Source organism: Rana temporaria, chromosome 13 (assembly GCF_905171775.1).
Source record: "Rana temporaria chromosome 13, aRanTem1.1, whole genome shotgun sequence".
Classification (NCBI taxonomy): Eukaryota; Metazoa; Chordata; class Amphibia; order Anura; family Ranidae; genus Rana; species Rana temporaria.
This window is the reverse complement of record NC_053501.1, coordinates 14392678-14411059: the sequence shown is the minus strand read 5'-3', so window position 1 is coordinate 14411059 and position 18382 is coordinate 14392678. Positions and strand designations below refer to the sequence as shown.

The following is an 18382-nucleotide window of genomic DNA, read 5'->3' as shown; positions in this document are numbered from 1 at the left end:
CCCTGGTTTTGCTGAGGCTGGCAACCCTGATGGGGCCCCCTAGTGGCACGGGGGCCCTCGGGCAGTGCCCGAGTGCCCAAATGGTCAATCCGCCCCTGGCTCCTCCTCATTTACTAAGCTCTGGAGTAACTGTTTTTGCATAGTGCAACTGTCCTTGCAAAAGTGAAGTCTATTTGCCTTTAATAAATTGTAAACTAGCCCTATAGTTGAGTCATTTTTTGTGCATTTATTAGTCCCTGTATGTTATATTACCAGGCCTGCTGTCTTTTCCAGGAGTCAGTCTTTCTCTTCAGTGAGCCATGATTGCCCTTGGTGTTTTCCTCGTTCTTTGTTATCATTTGGTCCAGGGTCAGTTTCCACGAGACTGCACCACAGATGATGCAATTCAGACAAAAACCTGCTGCCCCCTTTGGACGGATGGCAGCCCCTGTGGCTCCATATCAGGCCGTGGCAAATGCCGTAACAAAGTCGCCATTACTCCCTTTGCAGCTGGTCAAGTAATCCAGTATCAGGATGACCGCCTGGGCTGGCCAAGGTATTACTATAACAAGACCTGCGAGTGTTTGGGAGACTACAGAGGCTACGACTGCGGTGACTGTAAGTACGGGTATTTCGGTGAAAAATGTGACCGGAAAAACACTGTTGTGCGGAAGGAAATTCGAGAACTTTCTTTTCTTGAAAGGAAAAGATTCTTCAGCTACTTGGCACTGGCCAAAACCACAAAAAGTCAGGACTTTGTCATCCTATACACTGGAGACCGCCATCACAAGGACACGTACCGCTTTACTGACGCCTCCATCTATGATGTTTTTTCCTGGATCCATTACTACTCCATAAAGCCCCTCCTGATAAATGGGGATTTTGTTTCGTCCAGAAATTACGCTCATCAAGGTCCGGCTTTTCCCGGTTGGCATCGGCTGGGCCTCCTTTTCCTGGAGAGACAAATTCAGCTCTTGACGGGGGATGAGAACTTTGGGGTTCCTTATTACGACTGGCGAGGAGAGAAAAACTGCTCAATCTGCACCAATGACTTCCTTGGGGATAATGATGTGGAAGGGTTTCTCAGTAGCTACTCCCATTTTGCCTTTTGGAAGGTAAGTGGGAAGCTGCCAGGTTTGTACTGCTCTTCAAGGTTCTGTTACAGGAACTTTCCTTCACTTTATTGGCAAGACAACAGTTTCACCAGACAGGAAGTGTTGGAAAATCTGTAACACAGACATGGATAATTAAAAGCTGGTCAAAATATTGGCCTTCATCTCTCCAAAAAAATCTGCTTGTGGTGCTGTTGATATTTGTCCTCACTTCAGGTCTTGTAAAATATTGTCTCCAAGACTATTAGTAATGGGCAACCTCTCTAATGCCGCTTACACGCGGTCGGAATTTCCGTCAACAAATGTTCGATGTGAGCTTTTGGTCAGATATTCCGACCGTGTGTAGGCTCCATCGGACATTTGCTGTCGGAAGTAAACAAATCCAATAGCCAAGTGCTGAGTGATTCTAAAAGTGCTTCGTGCTCTTGTTGTAGGCCGTGATCACTGCAATTCGCAGTGGTGTAATTTGGTTTTGTGCAGCCCTATGCCCGGCTGCTGATCTCCTTTTCTATTACACCACTCTATATAGCTCCTCCCCCGCAGGGCTGAAATCACTTTACAACACAGCCGGTTAGCTACAATCTTCTACTGCAACTACACAGCCATTTCGACCAGAGAATTTCACAGGTCAGAACGGCAACATAAAAGCCAGATCCACCCTGTGAAGATTGTGGCTGACAGACTTGTGTAAAGAAATGTGATCTCAGCCCTGTGTAGTGTGTGGGGGGGAGAGGGAGGAGCTGTATACAGCGTTGGTATGGAAAAGAAGCTCACTACCTTCCAGGGATGATCCCTGTCCTCTGATTCTCCAGCGGTGATCCTTGTCCTCTGATGTAAGGAGGAACTCAAAACTCTTAAGCAACTTTGAGTATCTTTCCATGCGGTGAGTGCAGATACGCATGCACAGTGGAAGTGGAGGTCAGATTTTGCATCGGGGCCCACAAGCTTCAAGCTACGCCTATGCCTGTGGGATCCATCTAGAAACTGGAAGTAGTAGGCAGGGCTGGACTGGGACAGAAATTTGGCCCTGGACTTCATCCAGACTGGCCCACTTTGACAGGTCTCTCCCAGGTCGGCTGGACAACTCCCGCACCCCCCCCTGGCCACCCAAGCCCCCTCCCCCTTCACTAGCCACTAGCCGTTCTATTTATTAGAGTAGAATGGCTGGTACTGGTACTCTTATAGGCAGTACCAGTGGGGAAGCTAGACATTATTTCACCCGGGACAAAGAATCAGTTCGGTGCCCCCCCTTATGGGACAAGATTTGGCAGAAGTGATAAACTCACAGGCCATAGCTGTTGAGTCAGCTGTCATGCTCCTCTGTCGTCCCCCTGCTCCTCTGCTCATCCCCCTGCTTCTTTGTTCCCCCCAGGTGAGTGCTGTGGGGAGGGAGAGGAGGTGAGCGCTGCGGGGAGGGAGAAACAGAGGAGCGGAGGGGGGAGGCGGTCCGCTGTCACTGAAACTGGCCCACTGGGAAACTCCCTGTAGTCCCAATGGCCAGTCCATCCCTGGTAGTAGGTGAAAGCCCTTTCTTTCACACTTCAGAACCTGCCCTAAACACCATTCGAATAGACTTTCTTAGCTCCAGTTCCACATCCACGGTAGGAAAATTAACCTTTTCCAGTCTTTCTGATGAAATGATGACAATATTCAATAAACGACCATTAGCTCTAAGAAACGGTATTTATATCTGCTGTGGGAAGATCTGTCACCCTTGGATCCCCACTGAACCCCAAGGATGGTGTTATCTTGGATCCCTAGTCCCCATCTTGGGCATAGTAGGAGATAGCAAGGGAGGACATGCATCTTAGGTACCCCCTCAAACATCACAATAAAAGGGAGGTATTTCTTGAAAAAGATATGACATAGGCTTAAATGAAGAAATTAGGGCAATTAAGAAACAACTTGAGCTCCATGACCTAGCTATTGAAAGAGGATTACCTGTTCCCCATCAGTAGGCAGTGCTCTACACCTCTACTCCAGTGATCTCCACTAGCTTCCAGGTCCCATACTTACAGGCTCATCTGCTAAATTGTGAATGCAGGAGGTTGCCCCGCTTGGCACAGGCTCCATTCAGAGTGCTTTGCATTTTCTCAATAAATGCAAACCGATTTGACAAGGTGAAGAGGATGGCTGTACATGAACTTAGATATGCATAGGTATTATAAAATAAAGGAAGAACTGAAATAGCTCATCTCTCTACTAACAAGGCTCTTCGTGTTTTCCTTAGTCTTTTTGCAGTGGGTACAACTATATTGATGTATACTGCCTGAGCGCTGTTGACCCGAATGAGATGGAAAAATTGCACAGGAAGCCTGGCGCTGATCCTGATGCCCCTAAGCTTCCCACCTTCCAAGATGTAGAGGACACTCTGAAATGGGGAGATTTTGACCGACCTCCCTACTACAGAACCTCAAAGAAAAGCTTCCGTAATGCCTTAGAAGGTGAGCAACACAGCCTTTATTGTTTTTCAATAAGATATTGGCTTTTTGTTTCAATACCACTGTGGAGATTTCAAATTATTTCTTGTCTAGGAGACACAATGGGGTTGATTTACTAAAAATGTAGACTGCAAAATCTGGTGCAGCTCTACATGGTAGCCAATCAGCTTCTAACTACAGCTTGTTCAATTAAGCTTTGAAGATAAAAAACCTGGATGAACAAGGAGTAAGACCTCCATCCCTGCATATATATGTGTAAAGACCAGAAGGGGTAGGATTGGGACTTTAAATGAGACCCGTGGGTGTGTGTAATGATGTGGATATGTCACATGAAAGGAAACTGATTGCCAAAGATCCCTAGGAACAGTACATGATAGTACAATTGAAAAAAATAATAAGACCATATAATAATGAAGCATTAGTGATGTAAACATAAGTTGATATAATTATATAAATTGAATAATAATAAAAAATTGATCACTAGGGCATAATTAACGACAGGCAGCAAAATTCATAATATCAAATAATTACAATTCAGACATAAATAATATATACAAATTCATAAAATGAATACAAGAAAATAACATGATTAGTAGGATACATTAGAGAAAACATGATTGGGCTTCACTAGATGGACACTCTACGCATTTCTTGGCCTTCAGCCACTCATCAGGAGTCTGATGCATGCGCTGTACCCTAAATAGGATGTAAAACGATTTTAGTGGTTAGCTAGGTATTATGCTCCAAGATGGAAAGATATATAGAAGAAATAATCGCTACCCAGAAATGGGAAGCAATTCCAAAGGTGGAGGTGTGCGGGAATCCGGTAGGAATGGTCTCACCCAGGACTGAGGCGGGGGAAAGAACAGGTGTAATCCAAAGCGGATACACCAGCAGGGGCGGGCCAACGATCACCAAGTTTGAATGTATAATGCATACTGGATGCAGGATGATATAAAATCTGTAAAACATTACAGATTTTAGAAGTAGAGAAAAGGGGGGGGGGGGTTAAATAACTGTTATTTTTCTAGTGACTAACGTTTTGGATTTGCAATCATTTTCTGTCTCGGGTGGCTATGTCACAAAGAGAAATTGGTTGAATCATCCCAGTGGGGATACAGAAATTGGAGGAAATAACTGCATAGATGGGAAAAAAAGAGCATTCAATGACAGTCTCAGTCCAAAGTTCTCTATTGGTATCATAAGTGACTCCAGGAAAACGAAATGCAACCAACGCATTTTGGGGAAAAGCTACTGTAACGGTCACCACCGTTTACGACCTTCCATCCCATCCACGACAGCTCATCTGACACTCCAACCGTCCAACAGACATCAGACATCCCATTTCCCCAGAATCAAGATGAGACACAGCTCTGTACTTGTTCCAAATGTAATGACAATTTTAATGGTTTCTTCTTAGTCTTACATACAGTACAACCATGTGACAGTATTCAAAGGGACAATGAGATCTCCACCCCCCTAATCACACACTAAGGCTAATTACTAAACATTCTAGACGTGTCGGTGCCGGCCTATAATTATCATCATCTCATCACTGCACATTCCTTCATTAACAGCATAACAAACAAAACACCATCACACACTGAGTTCCCTAGGCAGACGTTCTGTCTCTGACAAGTACATTCCACACATAAACAGTATTTAGCATACATAATTAGAGGTCTGGGAGCGGACCTGGATTAACACCTTTACACAAGGACAATGAAATGTCTTCCAGGCCCTGACTCAATTAGCATGTCACTAGTCAGGGCTAATCATAGAATGAGTCACCACATTGAATAGCCAACAACTTGTGATATCTCAAGACATCCTGCAAACATGATTTATTATTAATGTCCCATCTCATGTAATACATGAATTATGATTAGCCACCCTATGCCCAAATGGGGCACAGGGTGAACTTAGACCCAAGAGTTCTTAGGGCCGCTGGCACAGGAGTAACCCCCATCCTCACAAATATTGTCAACTGATTGGCAGTGCGCTGTGTCCCTGGGACACAGTGCAGCGCTAACATTTGTGCGAAACGTGTCTACCTTTTTGTCCCCTGCTACATCTGTCAACCACTTGTCATATAAAGCTTCAATAAAAGGATTTCTGGAAGTGCAGCCGTCTGGAATAATTTCCTTATGTTACATATCAGCTGTGTCCAATCACAGCTGATCACATGTAAACAGGGAAATTACGGTTATTGGCATTCCTCTCCTTGCACATCCTCCCAAAGTAGTGTTCTCTGCTTCCCTTCACATAAACCTCCCACAGTTATTTTCTTTGCTCCCCTTCACATCCTCCTCCCACAGTAGTGTTCTCTGCTCCCCTTCACATAAACCTCCCACAGTAATGTTCTCTGCTCCCCTTCACATTCTCCTCCCACAGTAGTGTTCTCTGCTCCCCTTCACATCCTCCTCCCGCAGTAGTGTTCTCTGCTCCCCTTCACACCCTCCTCCCACAGTAGTGTTCTCTGCTCCCCTTCACATCATCCTCCCACAGTAGTGTTCTCTGCTCCCCTTCACATCCTCCTCCCACAGTAGTGTTCTCTGCTCCCCTTCACATCCTCCTCCCACAGTAGTGTTCTCTGCTCCTCTTCACATCTTCCTCCCATAGTAGTGTTCTCTGCTCCCCTTCACATCATCCTCCCACAGTAGTGTTCTCTGCTCCCCTTCACATCCTCCTCCCACAGTAGTGTTCTCTGCTCCCCTTCACATCCTCCTCCCACAGTAGTGTTCTCTGCTCCCCTTCACATCCTTCTCCCACAGTTATTTTCTTTGCTCCCCTTCACATCCTCCTCCCACAGTAGTGTTCTCTGCTCCCCTTCACATAAACCTCCCACAGTGGTTTTCTTTGCTCCCCTTCACATCCTCCTCCCACAGTAGTGTTCTCTGCTCCCCTTCACATCCTCCTCCCACAGTAGTGTTCTCTACTCCCCTTCACATCCTCCTCCCACAGTAGTGTTCTCTGCTCCCCTTCACATCCTCCTCCCACAGTAGTGTTCTCTACTCCCCTTCACATCTGGAGTGCAAAATCTGGTGCAGCTCTGCATAAAAACCAATCAGCTTCCAGTGTGTTTTTTTTCTTTTGTCTTTTTACAAGCTGATTGGCTCCCATGCACAGCTGTACCAGATTTTGCACTCTCTGGTTTTAGTAAATCAACCCCATGGGTTGCTTTTTGTTTTCTGTCACTCGTGATACCCATAAAGTACTTTGGACTCTTGATGATCATTTTGTCCCTTCTTGGCTTATTTATGCCTTGATTTCTCAATTTGGGTGACCAGCTTAACAAGGGTGGTCCCTAGATGTGTAGAGAGCTGCTAAATCCAAGCCACTAGGCTCAATAAATGACCCATCTTGATGGTTTAATGGTCTGAATCCACCTCCTCTCTTAAATCACCCCCCCCCCCCCGATAATGACAACGGCTCAAACTTCTCTACTAACCTTATTTACCTTTATGTATAAACAATACAAATTCCACAGCATAACGCTATAGAAGTATGGCACATGTTGCAGCCACATAAGAGTTCTAAAAGTAGTGGGTATGATGGTAAACATAATCCCCATCAAATAATACAGCCACCAAGGCAACGGAAATAGAGGTAACACCCACCAACCCCCAGGAACTTAAACATAATCTGACAATCATAGATATTTCTCTTAACCAATCAGCAACCAGTTCAGGACAAGATCAACGAGAGTTAAACCCAGAGTATCCAGCCATGGAGCCCATAGTTTGTCAAATTTTCCAACGCATTCTGTGTTGAAAAATATACCTTTCATCAGTGGCAACTGGTGCTCAATATTTAGAGGGAACGGCAAAAAAAACACCAACCCCCCCCCCCCCCCCCCAACGTGCACAGGAGATGGATGGGAATATAGCGCTCCCCCTCCTCCCGCATAGGAGATGGATAGGAATGTGGCAGCAATCATAGGCCTCCTTACCCTTAGGAAGGAGGCAGATCAGGCAGACATGGATCAGGGCTTCAGCTGTTTGCTCTGGGGCCATTGCTCCTCCAGGCCAATCGGGTCTTAGGAACTGCTTCCCGATTGGCCGGAAGGAGAATCAGGAAGTCAATAGCGAAAATTAATTTGCTATTGTCGCACAACTGGGTGGGCTCAGGGAGCAGTGCTCTGCGCCCCAAAGTACACCCTTTTTTGAAGCCAATTTTTGAAGCTAATTGGAATCTATGCGTCCAGCGCCCTGCATGTGGAATAGGGGGCTGGGCGCATTGATTGGGTGGTGGCACCTTTATGCCCCCTATGGAAGGGCAGCCACTACTTTCACCCATCCTAGACACCCACTCTTTCACTGTGGGGGATCTGTGGATGTCCAGTGTCTTAAAATTAAGACATGCCTGGAAGAGAGCTCTTGCTATGGCCTGCCTGGCAGTGTCCTAGAGGGAGATCACCCAAAATATCAAGTATACGCTGTTTGGGGTCCTCACACACCGCCACATAATGCGAATTAGGTCACCGTGATCCCGAGAGCACCTAGTGCAAGTAGGGTTTTCTCTTACACCCACCCAAAAGAGTCTTACAGGCATCTAGTGGACTCTTAACAGTAAATAAAGTTATGATAAGCACTGCGCCACATTTAGGGCCCAATAGGGCCTCAATTGCTCATATTCAAATGTGCCTATACCCTTTTCCCAGCGGAGGGATGCACCAATAGGGTAGTCTCGAAGAAAAACGTTTAACAACCTGGAATAACATTGCGATATGAACCCTTTGTCACAACTGTTAAGCCAAAAAATATATCCAGGGATTAGGTAAGGGCCAGGCCACCAGCATCTTTAGGTCACTGAAATTGCTCCAATTTTACTCTAGGGTCTCTAGACTGCCAAAGAAGACGTCTATAAATTGATTTAATGATGCGGAATGTTTTCGAGGGATAACTACCGGGGAGTTATGAAGCACATAGCGAAATTGGGGCATAAGAATCTTTAAAAGATTTGTACGGCCTACTAAGAACATTTTTTAAGTCTAGACCACACTCTTACGCTATCCTTAAATCGTGCAAATTAACCAGGGACTATAACATTGCATTATGATCTTTGTAGGTTTCTTGAGGCCATCAGATGGAGTAACAATGGAGGCCAACATGCATAACTTGGTCCATATCTTCTTCGGAGGGACACTGTCTGAGGTTCCAATCTCCGCTAATGATCCTATGTTTATGCTTCACCATTGCTTTATTGACAAGTGAGTTTATCACTAATTCCATTACATTGGGGGGGGGGCAACTTGGATACAGAGCATCTGGAAAGTAATCACAGAGCTTCACGTTTTCCACATTTTGTTATATTACAGCCTTATTCCAAAATGGATTAAATTAATTATTTTCCTCAAAATTCTACAAACAATCCCCCATAATGACAATGTGAAAGATGTTTGTTTTAAATCTTTGCAAATTTATAAAAAAAAAAAAAAAGAAACAATCCCATGTACTGTACATGAGTATCACAGCCTTTGCCATGTCACTCAAAATTGAGCTCAAGTGCCTCCTGATTTCATTGATCATCCTTAAGATGTTTCTACAACTTGATTGGAGTCCACCTGTGGTAAACTTAGTTGATTGGATACGATTTGGAAAGCATGTGCATGGACAGGGATTCCAATGATCCTGGTCGCTCTGGATTGACCTCGGCATCACTGGTACGCCGACCTGGTGCGTCTAGTGGCGGACGCTCCCTGGCCTCTGCCGCTACGAGAGGACCTTCTGTCGCAAGGTCCCATACTCCATCCTGCTTTACGGTCGCTGGTTTTGATGGCCTGGCTGTTGAAAGCCAGGTGTTGAGGGACTGGGGCCTGTCGGATTCGGTGATTTCTACTATGCTGAGGGCGCATAAATCGGCTTCCAGGAAGATTTACCTTGGAAGGCTTACTTTGCTCTATGTGGAGAAATCGGTATCCAGGGTCCTGCTGTTCTTACAGCGAGGGGTGGACCAGTGAGGACGTTCGTGCAGGGGGTTCGACATGTGGCCCCTCCAGTCTGCCCTCCGCTGCCTTTGTGGGATTTGAACCTGGTTCTCGCGACTCTTCAGAAACCTCCCTTTGAAAACATTAGGGAGATCCCCTTGCTGACATTGTGTCAGTAGGTGGTCTTCTTGGTGGCGATTACATCTGTCAGGTGTGTTTCTGAGCTGGCAGCTTTGTCCTGCAAGGCTCCGTTTCTGATCTTCCACAAGGATAAGGTTACATAGTTACATAGTTAGTCAGGTTGAAAAAAAACAGTCCATCCAGTTCAACCACAGAAGGTTGTGCTGCGTCCGCAACCTTCTTTTCTTCCTAAGGTAGTTTCGGCTTTTCATCTCTGTGAGGATATTGTCCTTGCCCGTCACATTCAAATGAGATTGCGTTGCACTCCTTGGATGTTGTTCGGGCTCTGCGGGTGTACCTTTCAGCTACTGCTCCGTTCGGGAGGTCTGACTCACTATTTGTTTCAGTGGCTGGTCCTAAGAAGGGCCTGGCGGTCTCGTCATCTACCATTTCTTGGTGGATCAGGCAGATCATGATCCAGGCTTATGCTCTAAAGGGGCGGGCGCCCCCTTTCCTGTAATGCCGCATCCGACCAGGGCAATAGGTGCTTCTTGGGCCTTCCGACACCAAGCGTCCGTTTCCCAGGTGTGCAAGGCAGGGACTTGGTCGTCCGTTCACACTCACTAAATTTTACAAGGTTGATGTGAGTGCATCTTCGGATGCTTCCTTCGGCCGCAAGGTTTTGCAGGCGGCCGTTTAAGGTTTGCAACTTCTCCATTGAGGAGCTTTGTTTTTTTTGTGGGGGTGACGTTGGTTTTTGATGCTGTTCCCACCTCTCGTTTTTTGTACACTGCTTTGGGACGTCCCACTTTGTCAAGAGAGTGCTGTATCCATCCATGGATGAAAGAGAACATTTTTGTACTCACCGTAAAATCCTTTTCTCCGAGTTCATGGACGGACACAGCACCCACCACTCCTTTATGTGTTTGTACTGCTTTTTGACTAACTGAGCTGCATGGTGTAGGGAGTGGTGCTCTAAAGTTTGTTTGATGTTTCTGTTTCTGCCTAGTCCTCTCCTAGTTGAAGGCTGAATACCCACTTTGTCAAGAGAGTGCTGTGTCCATCCATAAACATAAGAGAAATAAATATTTGATCCCCGTCCAACCAACAATAGTTCTGGTTTCCACAGACTGGCTACAGTAGGTTCTCATGTGGCACACAGATTAGTCCTGTCAATGTAAGAAGGTGCTCCCAATGACATCTCGTTATGTGTATAGAAGACACCTGTCCACAGAATCTCTTTCATTCAAACCTCACCATCATGGACAAGACCAAAGATCTGTCAAAGGTCAGGGTCAAGATTGTAGACCTGCAGCGTTTTACTGCTGACGCTAAGGACAGCTCAGTGTGAAAGGGGTCTTATAGAGTAAAATACTTACTCATGGCAAACTAATGGTGTCACCAAGACAGAAAGTAATAGGAAATTCAATAGGGGAAAATCCTAAATTGTAAAATGTTTTTGCTACATACAATATATACTGTACCTGCTGAATTACCTCACATGCCACTTTTATCACATTATTACCTTACATGTATCCCGTATATTACATTATTACCTCACATAAGTCACATATATCACATTATTACCTCATGAAGATCATGCATATGACATGGACAACATATATCACATTATTACCTCACATTTATACTGTATAACACATTATTACTTTATGTGTATCCCATATACAACATTATTACCTCACATTTATCACATTATTACCTCATGAATATCATGTATGTCACATTATTACCTCACGTGTATCCTGTATATCAGTGGTCATCAACCATGCCCTCAGGGCCCACTAACAGGCCAGGTTTGCAAGATAACTGAAATACATCACAGGTGTTATCATTTGCTGCTCAGTGATTGCAGTATTCTAGATTGCATCTCCCCATAGTAATACATAAAACCTGGCCTGTTAGTGGGCCCTGTAGGGCAGGGTTGATGACCACTGGGCTACAAGACAATCAGCGAGAAGCTTGGTGAGAAGAAGACAACTGTTGGAACGATTATTCACAAATGGAAGAAATACAAAATAACCATCAATCACCCTCAGTCTGGAGCTCAATACAAGATTTCACCTCATGGGGTGAGAATAATCATGAGAAAAGTGAGGGATCAGCCCAGAACTACACAGGAGGAGCTTGTGAATGACCTCAAGGCACTTGGGGCCACAGTCACCAATCAAACCATTGGTAACACAATGCGCCGCCATGGATTGAATTTCCTGCAGCGCCCACAAGCTCCCCCTCCTCAAGAAGGCACATCTACAGGCCTGTCTGAAGTTTGCCAATGAACATCTAAATGATTCAGAGAAGGTTTGGGAGAAAGTGCTGTGGTCAGATGAGACCAAAATTTTGCTCTTTGGCATTCACTCAGCTTGCCGTGTTTGGAGGAAGAAAAATGCTGACTATGACCCTAAAAACACCATCAAGTCAACCACGGAGGTGGAAACATTATGCTTTGGGGCTGTTTCTCTGCTAAAGGTACAGGCCGACTTTGCTACATTGAGGGGCCAACGGACGGGGCCATGTATTGTAAAATCTTGGATGAGAACCTTCTTCCCTCAGCCAGAATACTGAGGATGCGTTGTGGATGGGTCTTCCAGCATTACAATGACCCAAAAAATTGCTTCAAGTCAACAAATGAGTGGCTCAAAGAGAAGCACATCAAGGTCATGAAGTGGCCTAGCCAGTCTCCAGACCTTGGCCGGGATTCAGAAAGGACTTACGATGGCGTATCTCCAGATACGCCGTCGTAAGTCCAAATAAGAGCCGTCGTATCTATGCGCTTATTCAGAAAGGCAGTTACGCCTGAATTTGGCCAAGATACGACCGACGTAAGTCTCTTACGCCGTCGTATCTTGGGTGCATATTTACGCTGGCCGCAAGGGGCGTTTCCGTAGATTCACGCGTCGAATATGCAAATGACCTAGATACGCCGATTCACGAACGTACTTGCGCCCGTCAGATTTAGCTACGCCATTTACATAAGGCTTATGTCCGGCGTAAGTTTACCCCTCATAAAGCAGGGGTAAGTCATGTTAAGGTATGGACGTCGGAACAGTGTCGTATTTTACGCCGTTTGCGTAAGTTGTACGTGAATGGGGCTGGGCGTAAGTTACGTTCACGTCTAAAGCATTGAGCCGACGTATCTTAGGGAGTATTTCTGATGTGATTCTGAGCATGCGCGCGCATGCGCCGTTCGATCGGCCATGCATTTACATGGGGTCACGGTTAATTTAAATACAACACGCCCACTGCCTTGCTTATTTGAATTAGGCGGGCTTACGCCGGCCCATTTACGCTACGCCGACGTAACTTTGGGAGCAAGTGCTTTGTGAATACTGTACTTGCCTCTCAATGTTACGTCGGCGTAGCGCATATGAGACGCGCTACGCCCGCTCAAAGATACGACAATGTATCTGAATCTCGGCCCTTAATTCTATAGAAAATTTATGGAGGGAGCTGAAACTTCGAGTTGCCAAGCAACAGCCAAGAAACCTTAAAGCGGGAGTTCACCCATTTATTTATTTTTTGCCCTTTTCCCCTTAGATTTCTGCTCGTTTTTTCTAGGGGAATCGGCTAGTTGTTTTAAAATATGAGCCGTACTTACCCGTTTTCGAGATGCATCCTCTCCGTCGCTTCCGGGTATGGGTCTTCGGGAGCGGGCGTTCCTTCTTGATTGACAGTCTTCCGAGAGGCTTCCGACGGTCGCATCCATCGCGTCACTAGTAGCTGAAAGAAGCCGGACGTCGGTGCGGCTCTATACTGCGCCTGCGCACCGACGTTCGGCTTCTTTCGGAAAATCGTGACGCGATGGATGCGACCGTCGGAAGCCTCTCGGAAGACTGTCAATCAAGAAGGAACGCCCATTCCCGCAGCCCATACCCGGAAGCGACGGAGAGGATGCATCTCGTAAACGGGTAAGTACTGCACATATTTTAAAACAACTAGCCGATTCCCCTAGACCGAACGAGCATGAAGCTAAGGGGAAAATGTGTTCTCTATGGGCGAACCTCCGCTTTAAGGATTTAGAAAAGGTTTGTAAAAAAAAAGAATGGACCAAAATCCCTCCTGAGATGTGTGCAAATCTGATCAACTACAAGAAATGTCTGACCTCTGTGCTTGCCAACAAGGTAAGTCATGTTTTGCTTGGGGATAGGGTTGCCACCTTTTCTTCAAGTCAAACCCGAACACTTTAACGGCGCACAGCAATGTTTTTTTTTTTTTATAGTATAAACTATACATATATTTTGCAATTAAATAACATTTATAATCAAATGAAGTTAAAGGGGAGTTCCACCCACAATTTCACTTTTTAAATATAAATACCCCTGTAATACACAAGCTTAAAGTAAAGTTAGTCTGTAAACTAAGTTTCGTTTTGTTAGGTTGTTAGAGCATTTAGTTAGTTTATAATCTAGAAATAGACCGTGGCCATCTTAAGTGTGGGCATCATGAAGCCAGATTGTATGACTTCCTGGATTTCAGCCTTGCAGATCTCGCACATGCTCAGTGCTGCACAAGCGATGTAATAGGTTTCAGTCAGGTTTCCATAGCAACGGGAGTGTCAGAGGAAGTTGCCGCCCCTTCTCTATGCAAATAGGCTATTTGCAAGGACTACTGGGATACATGATGCCTATCCCAGAAACCCTTGCGAATAGCCTTGTGACTTAATAGCCTAGGCTAATAAGGAGGAGGAAGTAATGAAGGACTACAAAATAAAGGTATTTACAAGCAACAAAATAAATAAAAATTGTCCATTCTGAACACTATGAGATTAGGGCATGCAGAACAGACAAACATAAAAAAATGGGTGGAACTCCACTTTAATCACAAGAGTCCCCTTTACATCAGTGTCCACAGAGTTCTCCTTTTACATCTGAACTCGCAGTCCACTGTAAGGGAGAACTCTGACATAAGGAATGCTCTGGAAACCCTGATTTATGGGGGAACACTGAGAACTCTGATGTAAAGGGGAACTCTGATGTAAGGGGTGCTCTGAGAACCCCGATTTGCCTTTGTGTAGTCACTCAGAGGCAGAAGAGAGGGTGGGGGGGGGGACTTCAGTCTCAGACAGGGAGGGATGATGAGCTCACTCCCCCCTTGGCAATCAGCACCTCTCATCCAGATGTAGCTGAGGCTGCTGAACTTCAAATTTCCGGCACTCCACTTTCCTTTTGTGAGGCACAGTGCTGGGGATTGGAGTGTGGGAAGATACAGAGGGGTAGGGGTGGGAAGAAGAGGAGCAGATCGAGCCCTCTCTCCTCTACCGTCTGTGTGGGGCAGAGCCGATCCACACTATACGCTCACTACGCAAGCTGCGTAAGGCCCCGCAAATTACTCAAGGCCCCGCCTCCCCCTCGTGGGTGCAGGGGCGGTGACGGTTGAACGGGAGTCCTCCTCCCAGCGATTGTAGAGGGGAAGAGAGCCGCCCGGATGTTTAGAGCGCAGCGCACGATTTCAATTGCCGTGTTCCCCGCCGCTCGCTGTCAGATACAGCCCCTCCTCCTGGTCCCGGGACTTTGATTGACAGATCACCCGTCACCAGGATTGGACAGGTGATCGGTCTATCAAAGTTCCCCAGCCAGGGGGCGGGGCTGAATATGACGTTGAGCGGCGGGAACACAGAAATTGAAATGAAAGCGGTTATCGCTGTGTTCCCTGCGCTGCGCGCCGATCATCTGGGCGGCTCTCCTGTTCCTCCCCTGCACAGTTAGGCTGTATGATGAGCACAAGGCTGCATTTAGTGGGAACAAGGCTACATTGTGGGCACTGGGCACAAGGCTAAGGCCTTGTACACATGGCCGAACATTCCGCGGACATGTTCGGTCGTGTGTAGGGCCTACCAGACAATTTTTCGGCCTAGCGGACAGGTTTCCAGCGGACAAAAGTTTCTTAGCATGCTAAGAAACATGTCCGCTGGAAAGCTGTCCGTCGGACATGTCCGCTGGCCCGAAATCCCACGCATGCTTCGAATTGATTCGACGCATGTGTGAAAGCATTGAACTTCCTAGGTTGCGCACGTCATCGTCGCCGCCACGTCACCGTGTTTTCTGTCCGCGGGGATTTTGGTCTGATGGTGTGTACACACATCAGACCAAAACCTCCCAGCGGACATGTCCGATGAAAACGGTCCGCGGACCGTTTTCATCGGACATGTTTGGTGGTGTGTACGAGGCCTAATGGTTTACATAGCTTGTGGCATCACGGGGTCAGGTAGAGGGCCCCTTAGCAGAATTTTGCTTAGGGCCCCAGGGAGGTCAGGATCGACACTGGTGTGGGGGAGGGGTAATTGTTAATGCTGGCTTTGGGCAGTGTGAAAGAGTGTAACAGACACACTCGGCTTACATAACAGCAGCCAGCAACCCTGCTGGGAAGCCATAGTCTAGTCCGAATGATGTGTCTAGGTTGCAGGTGGTCTGAAACCCGAACTGTCCGGGTGAATCCCAGACAGGTGGCAACCCTACTTGGGGGATCAAAGACTTATTTTATCCACTAAACTGCAACTCAATTTATAACATTTGTATCATGTGTTTTTTCAAGATTTTTGGTTGATATTCTGGGCCAGATTCACAAAAGAGATACGACGGCGTTTCTCCTGATACGCCGTCGTATCTCTGTTTCTATCTACGCGGCTGATTCATAGAATCAGTTACGCATAGATATCCATAAGATCCGACAGGTGTAATTGTTTTACACTGTCGGATCTTAGGATGCAGTACCGCGGCCGCCGCTGGAGGGAGTTCGCGTCGTAAACCAGCGTCGGGTATGCAAATTAGGAGTTACGGCGATCCACGACGGATTTTCGCGTTCGCTACGTCGCCGCTAGTCTAGTTTCCCGTCGCAAAGTCAGTCGTCGTTTTTGGTGCCTTAACTTTACACAGCAATCGTATTGCTGTATAAAGTATGGCCGTCGTTCCGGCGTCGAAATGAAAAAATGAACGTCGTTTGCGTAAGCCGTCCGGGAATACGGAATTACGCTACGCGCGTCGCCGTTCGAAAAAATGACGTCACTGCGCGCAAAGCACAACGGGAATTGCGAAACGGAGCATGCGCAGTAGGTCCGGCGCGGAAGGGCGCCTAATTTAAATGGCACACGCCCATTTGAATTGGCCCGCATTGCGCCTGACGTATTTTACGATACACCGCCGCAAGTTTCCAGGTGAGTGCTTTGTGGATCGGGCACTAAAACTGGAAACTTGCGGCGGTGTAACGTAAACGGGTTACGTTACACGGCCGCAAATGTATGTGAATCTGGCCCTCTGTCTCTATCATTTAAATACACGTATGATACAAATTATAGACCCTTTAGTTCTCTGGAAGTAGGCAAACTTACAAAATCTACAGGGGATGAAATTATTGGCCCAGATTCAGGTAGCAATTGCGCCTGCGTAACCATAGTTACGCAGCGCAATTGCTGACTTGCGCCGGCGTAACGAGTTCTCCTGATTCAGAGAACTCGTTAAGCCCGACTGCAGCCTAAAATCTGCGTGGCATAAGGCTCTTATGCCACGCAGATTTTAGGCTGCATTCTAGCGATGACCGCTAGGGGGCGCTCCCATTGTGATCTGTGTATAGTATGCAAATTGCATACTAACACCGATTCACAACGTTACGCGAGCCCTGCGTACGCAAATTACGTAGTTTGCGTACGTCGGGTTTCGCGTAAGGTTACACATCCTAATAGCAGGCGCAGCCAATGCTATAGGATACCCGGCGTTCCCGCGTCGCGACGTTCGAATTTTACGTCGTTTGCGTAAGTGAATCGTGAATGGCGCTGGACGCCATTCACGTTCACTTTGAAGCAAATGACGTCCTTGCGACGTCATTTGCCGCAATGCACGTCGGGAAAGTTTCCCGACGGAGCACGCGCTGTACGCTCGGCGCGGGAGCGCGCCTAATTTAAATGATTCCCGCCCCCGGCGGGATCATTTACATTGCGCGCGCTTACGCCGGGCAATTTTGCCGGCGCACCCTCGCAATTTACGGAGCTACTGCTCCGTGAATCGAGGGCAGCGCAAATTATTTGCGGGGGCGTAGGGCAAAATCGTTGCCCTGTGCCTCCGCAAATAATGCGCAAGTCGTACCTGAATACGGGCCATTATTTTCCCCAATGTATACTCTGGCTTTGTATATATCTTCACATGTCATCTAATATGCATATAATATTTGTAGGATCTTTGAGGAATGGCTTCGTAGATACCAGGCAACTCCAGACACGTATCCTGCAAATGAGGAACCAGGCCATGGTCCCAACGAGTGCTCCACTCCGTACTTCCCGTGTTACCGGAACAAAGACCTCCTACGCACCTCTGACGTATTTGGGTACATCTACTCAAAATACCAGGGATTGTAATGCTACGTTGAAGCAAGTCTCGAGGTTGGGATCTGGGATCTCAGGACCACAACGAGATCTCATATCAAATCTGTCCAAAAGAATCGCCTCAAAATCCTCCATCTTGATTTTCAAGAGTAATTATGTAATCCATAACCTAAAGTAAAATAAAAAAATGTAATTGTATTAATGGTGTGTTCATTTATTTGAAAATGCCGCCTAAATGGCTGTGTCCTATAGCTCAATAGCTTCAGCTGATATGTGACACTGATGAAACGGCATGTGTGGGCATTGATGAGGCTGCACTGATCTGTGGCACTGATTGGCTGTGATCGGTGGCACTGATAGGTAGCAGTGTTGGGCAGCAATGGTCATTGGACTGGCAGCAATGGTGGGCACTGTTGGGACTGCACTGATAATCAGTGTCCTGAATATCAGTGTCGATGTCCCTTTAACACGT

The 18382-nt window shown here is 46.6% G+C and overlaps 1 protein-coding gene across 1 annotated transcript; it reads left to right on the top strand.

Annotated features, from left to right (window-relative positions):
* Positions 1-281: 281 nt before the first annotated feature.
* On the top strand, positions 282-17943 carry LOC120920840 (tyrosinase-like). The gene is made up of 4 exons (XM_040333181.1): positions 282-1094; positions 3322-3535; positions 8603-8744; positions 17763-17943. Exons 1-4 carry the CDS (start codon positions 300-302, stop codon positions 17941-17943), a joined length of 1332 nt encoding a protein of 443 aa, XP_040189115.1. The 5' UTR covers positions 282-299.
* The last annotated feature ends 439 nt before the right edge of the window (positions 17944-18382 follow it).

Bases quoted from the DNA above. Each gene is read 5' to 3' on its own strand.
- LOC120920840 (XM_040333181.1), top strand. From the start codon at position 300: ATGATTGCCCTTGGTGTTTTCCTCGTTCTTTGTTATCATTTGGTCCAG. The intron at 1,095-3,321 runs GTAAGTGGGAAG...TGTTTTCCTTAG, and splicing joins CCCATTTTGCCTTTTGGAAG to TCTTTTTGCAGTGGGTACAA. The intron at 3,536-8,602 runs GTGAGCAACACA...TGATCTTTGTAG, and splicing joins CTTCCGTAATGCCTTAGAAG to GTTTCTTGAGGCCATCAGAT.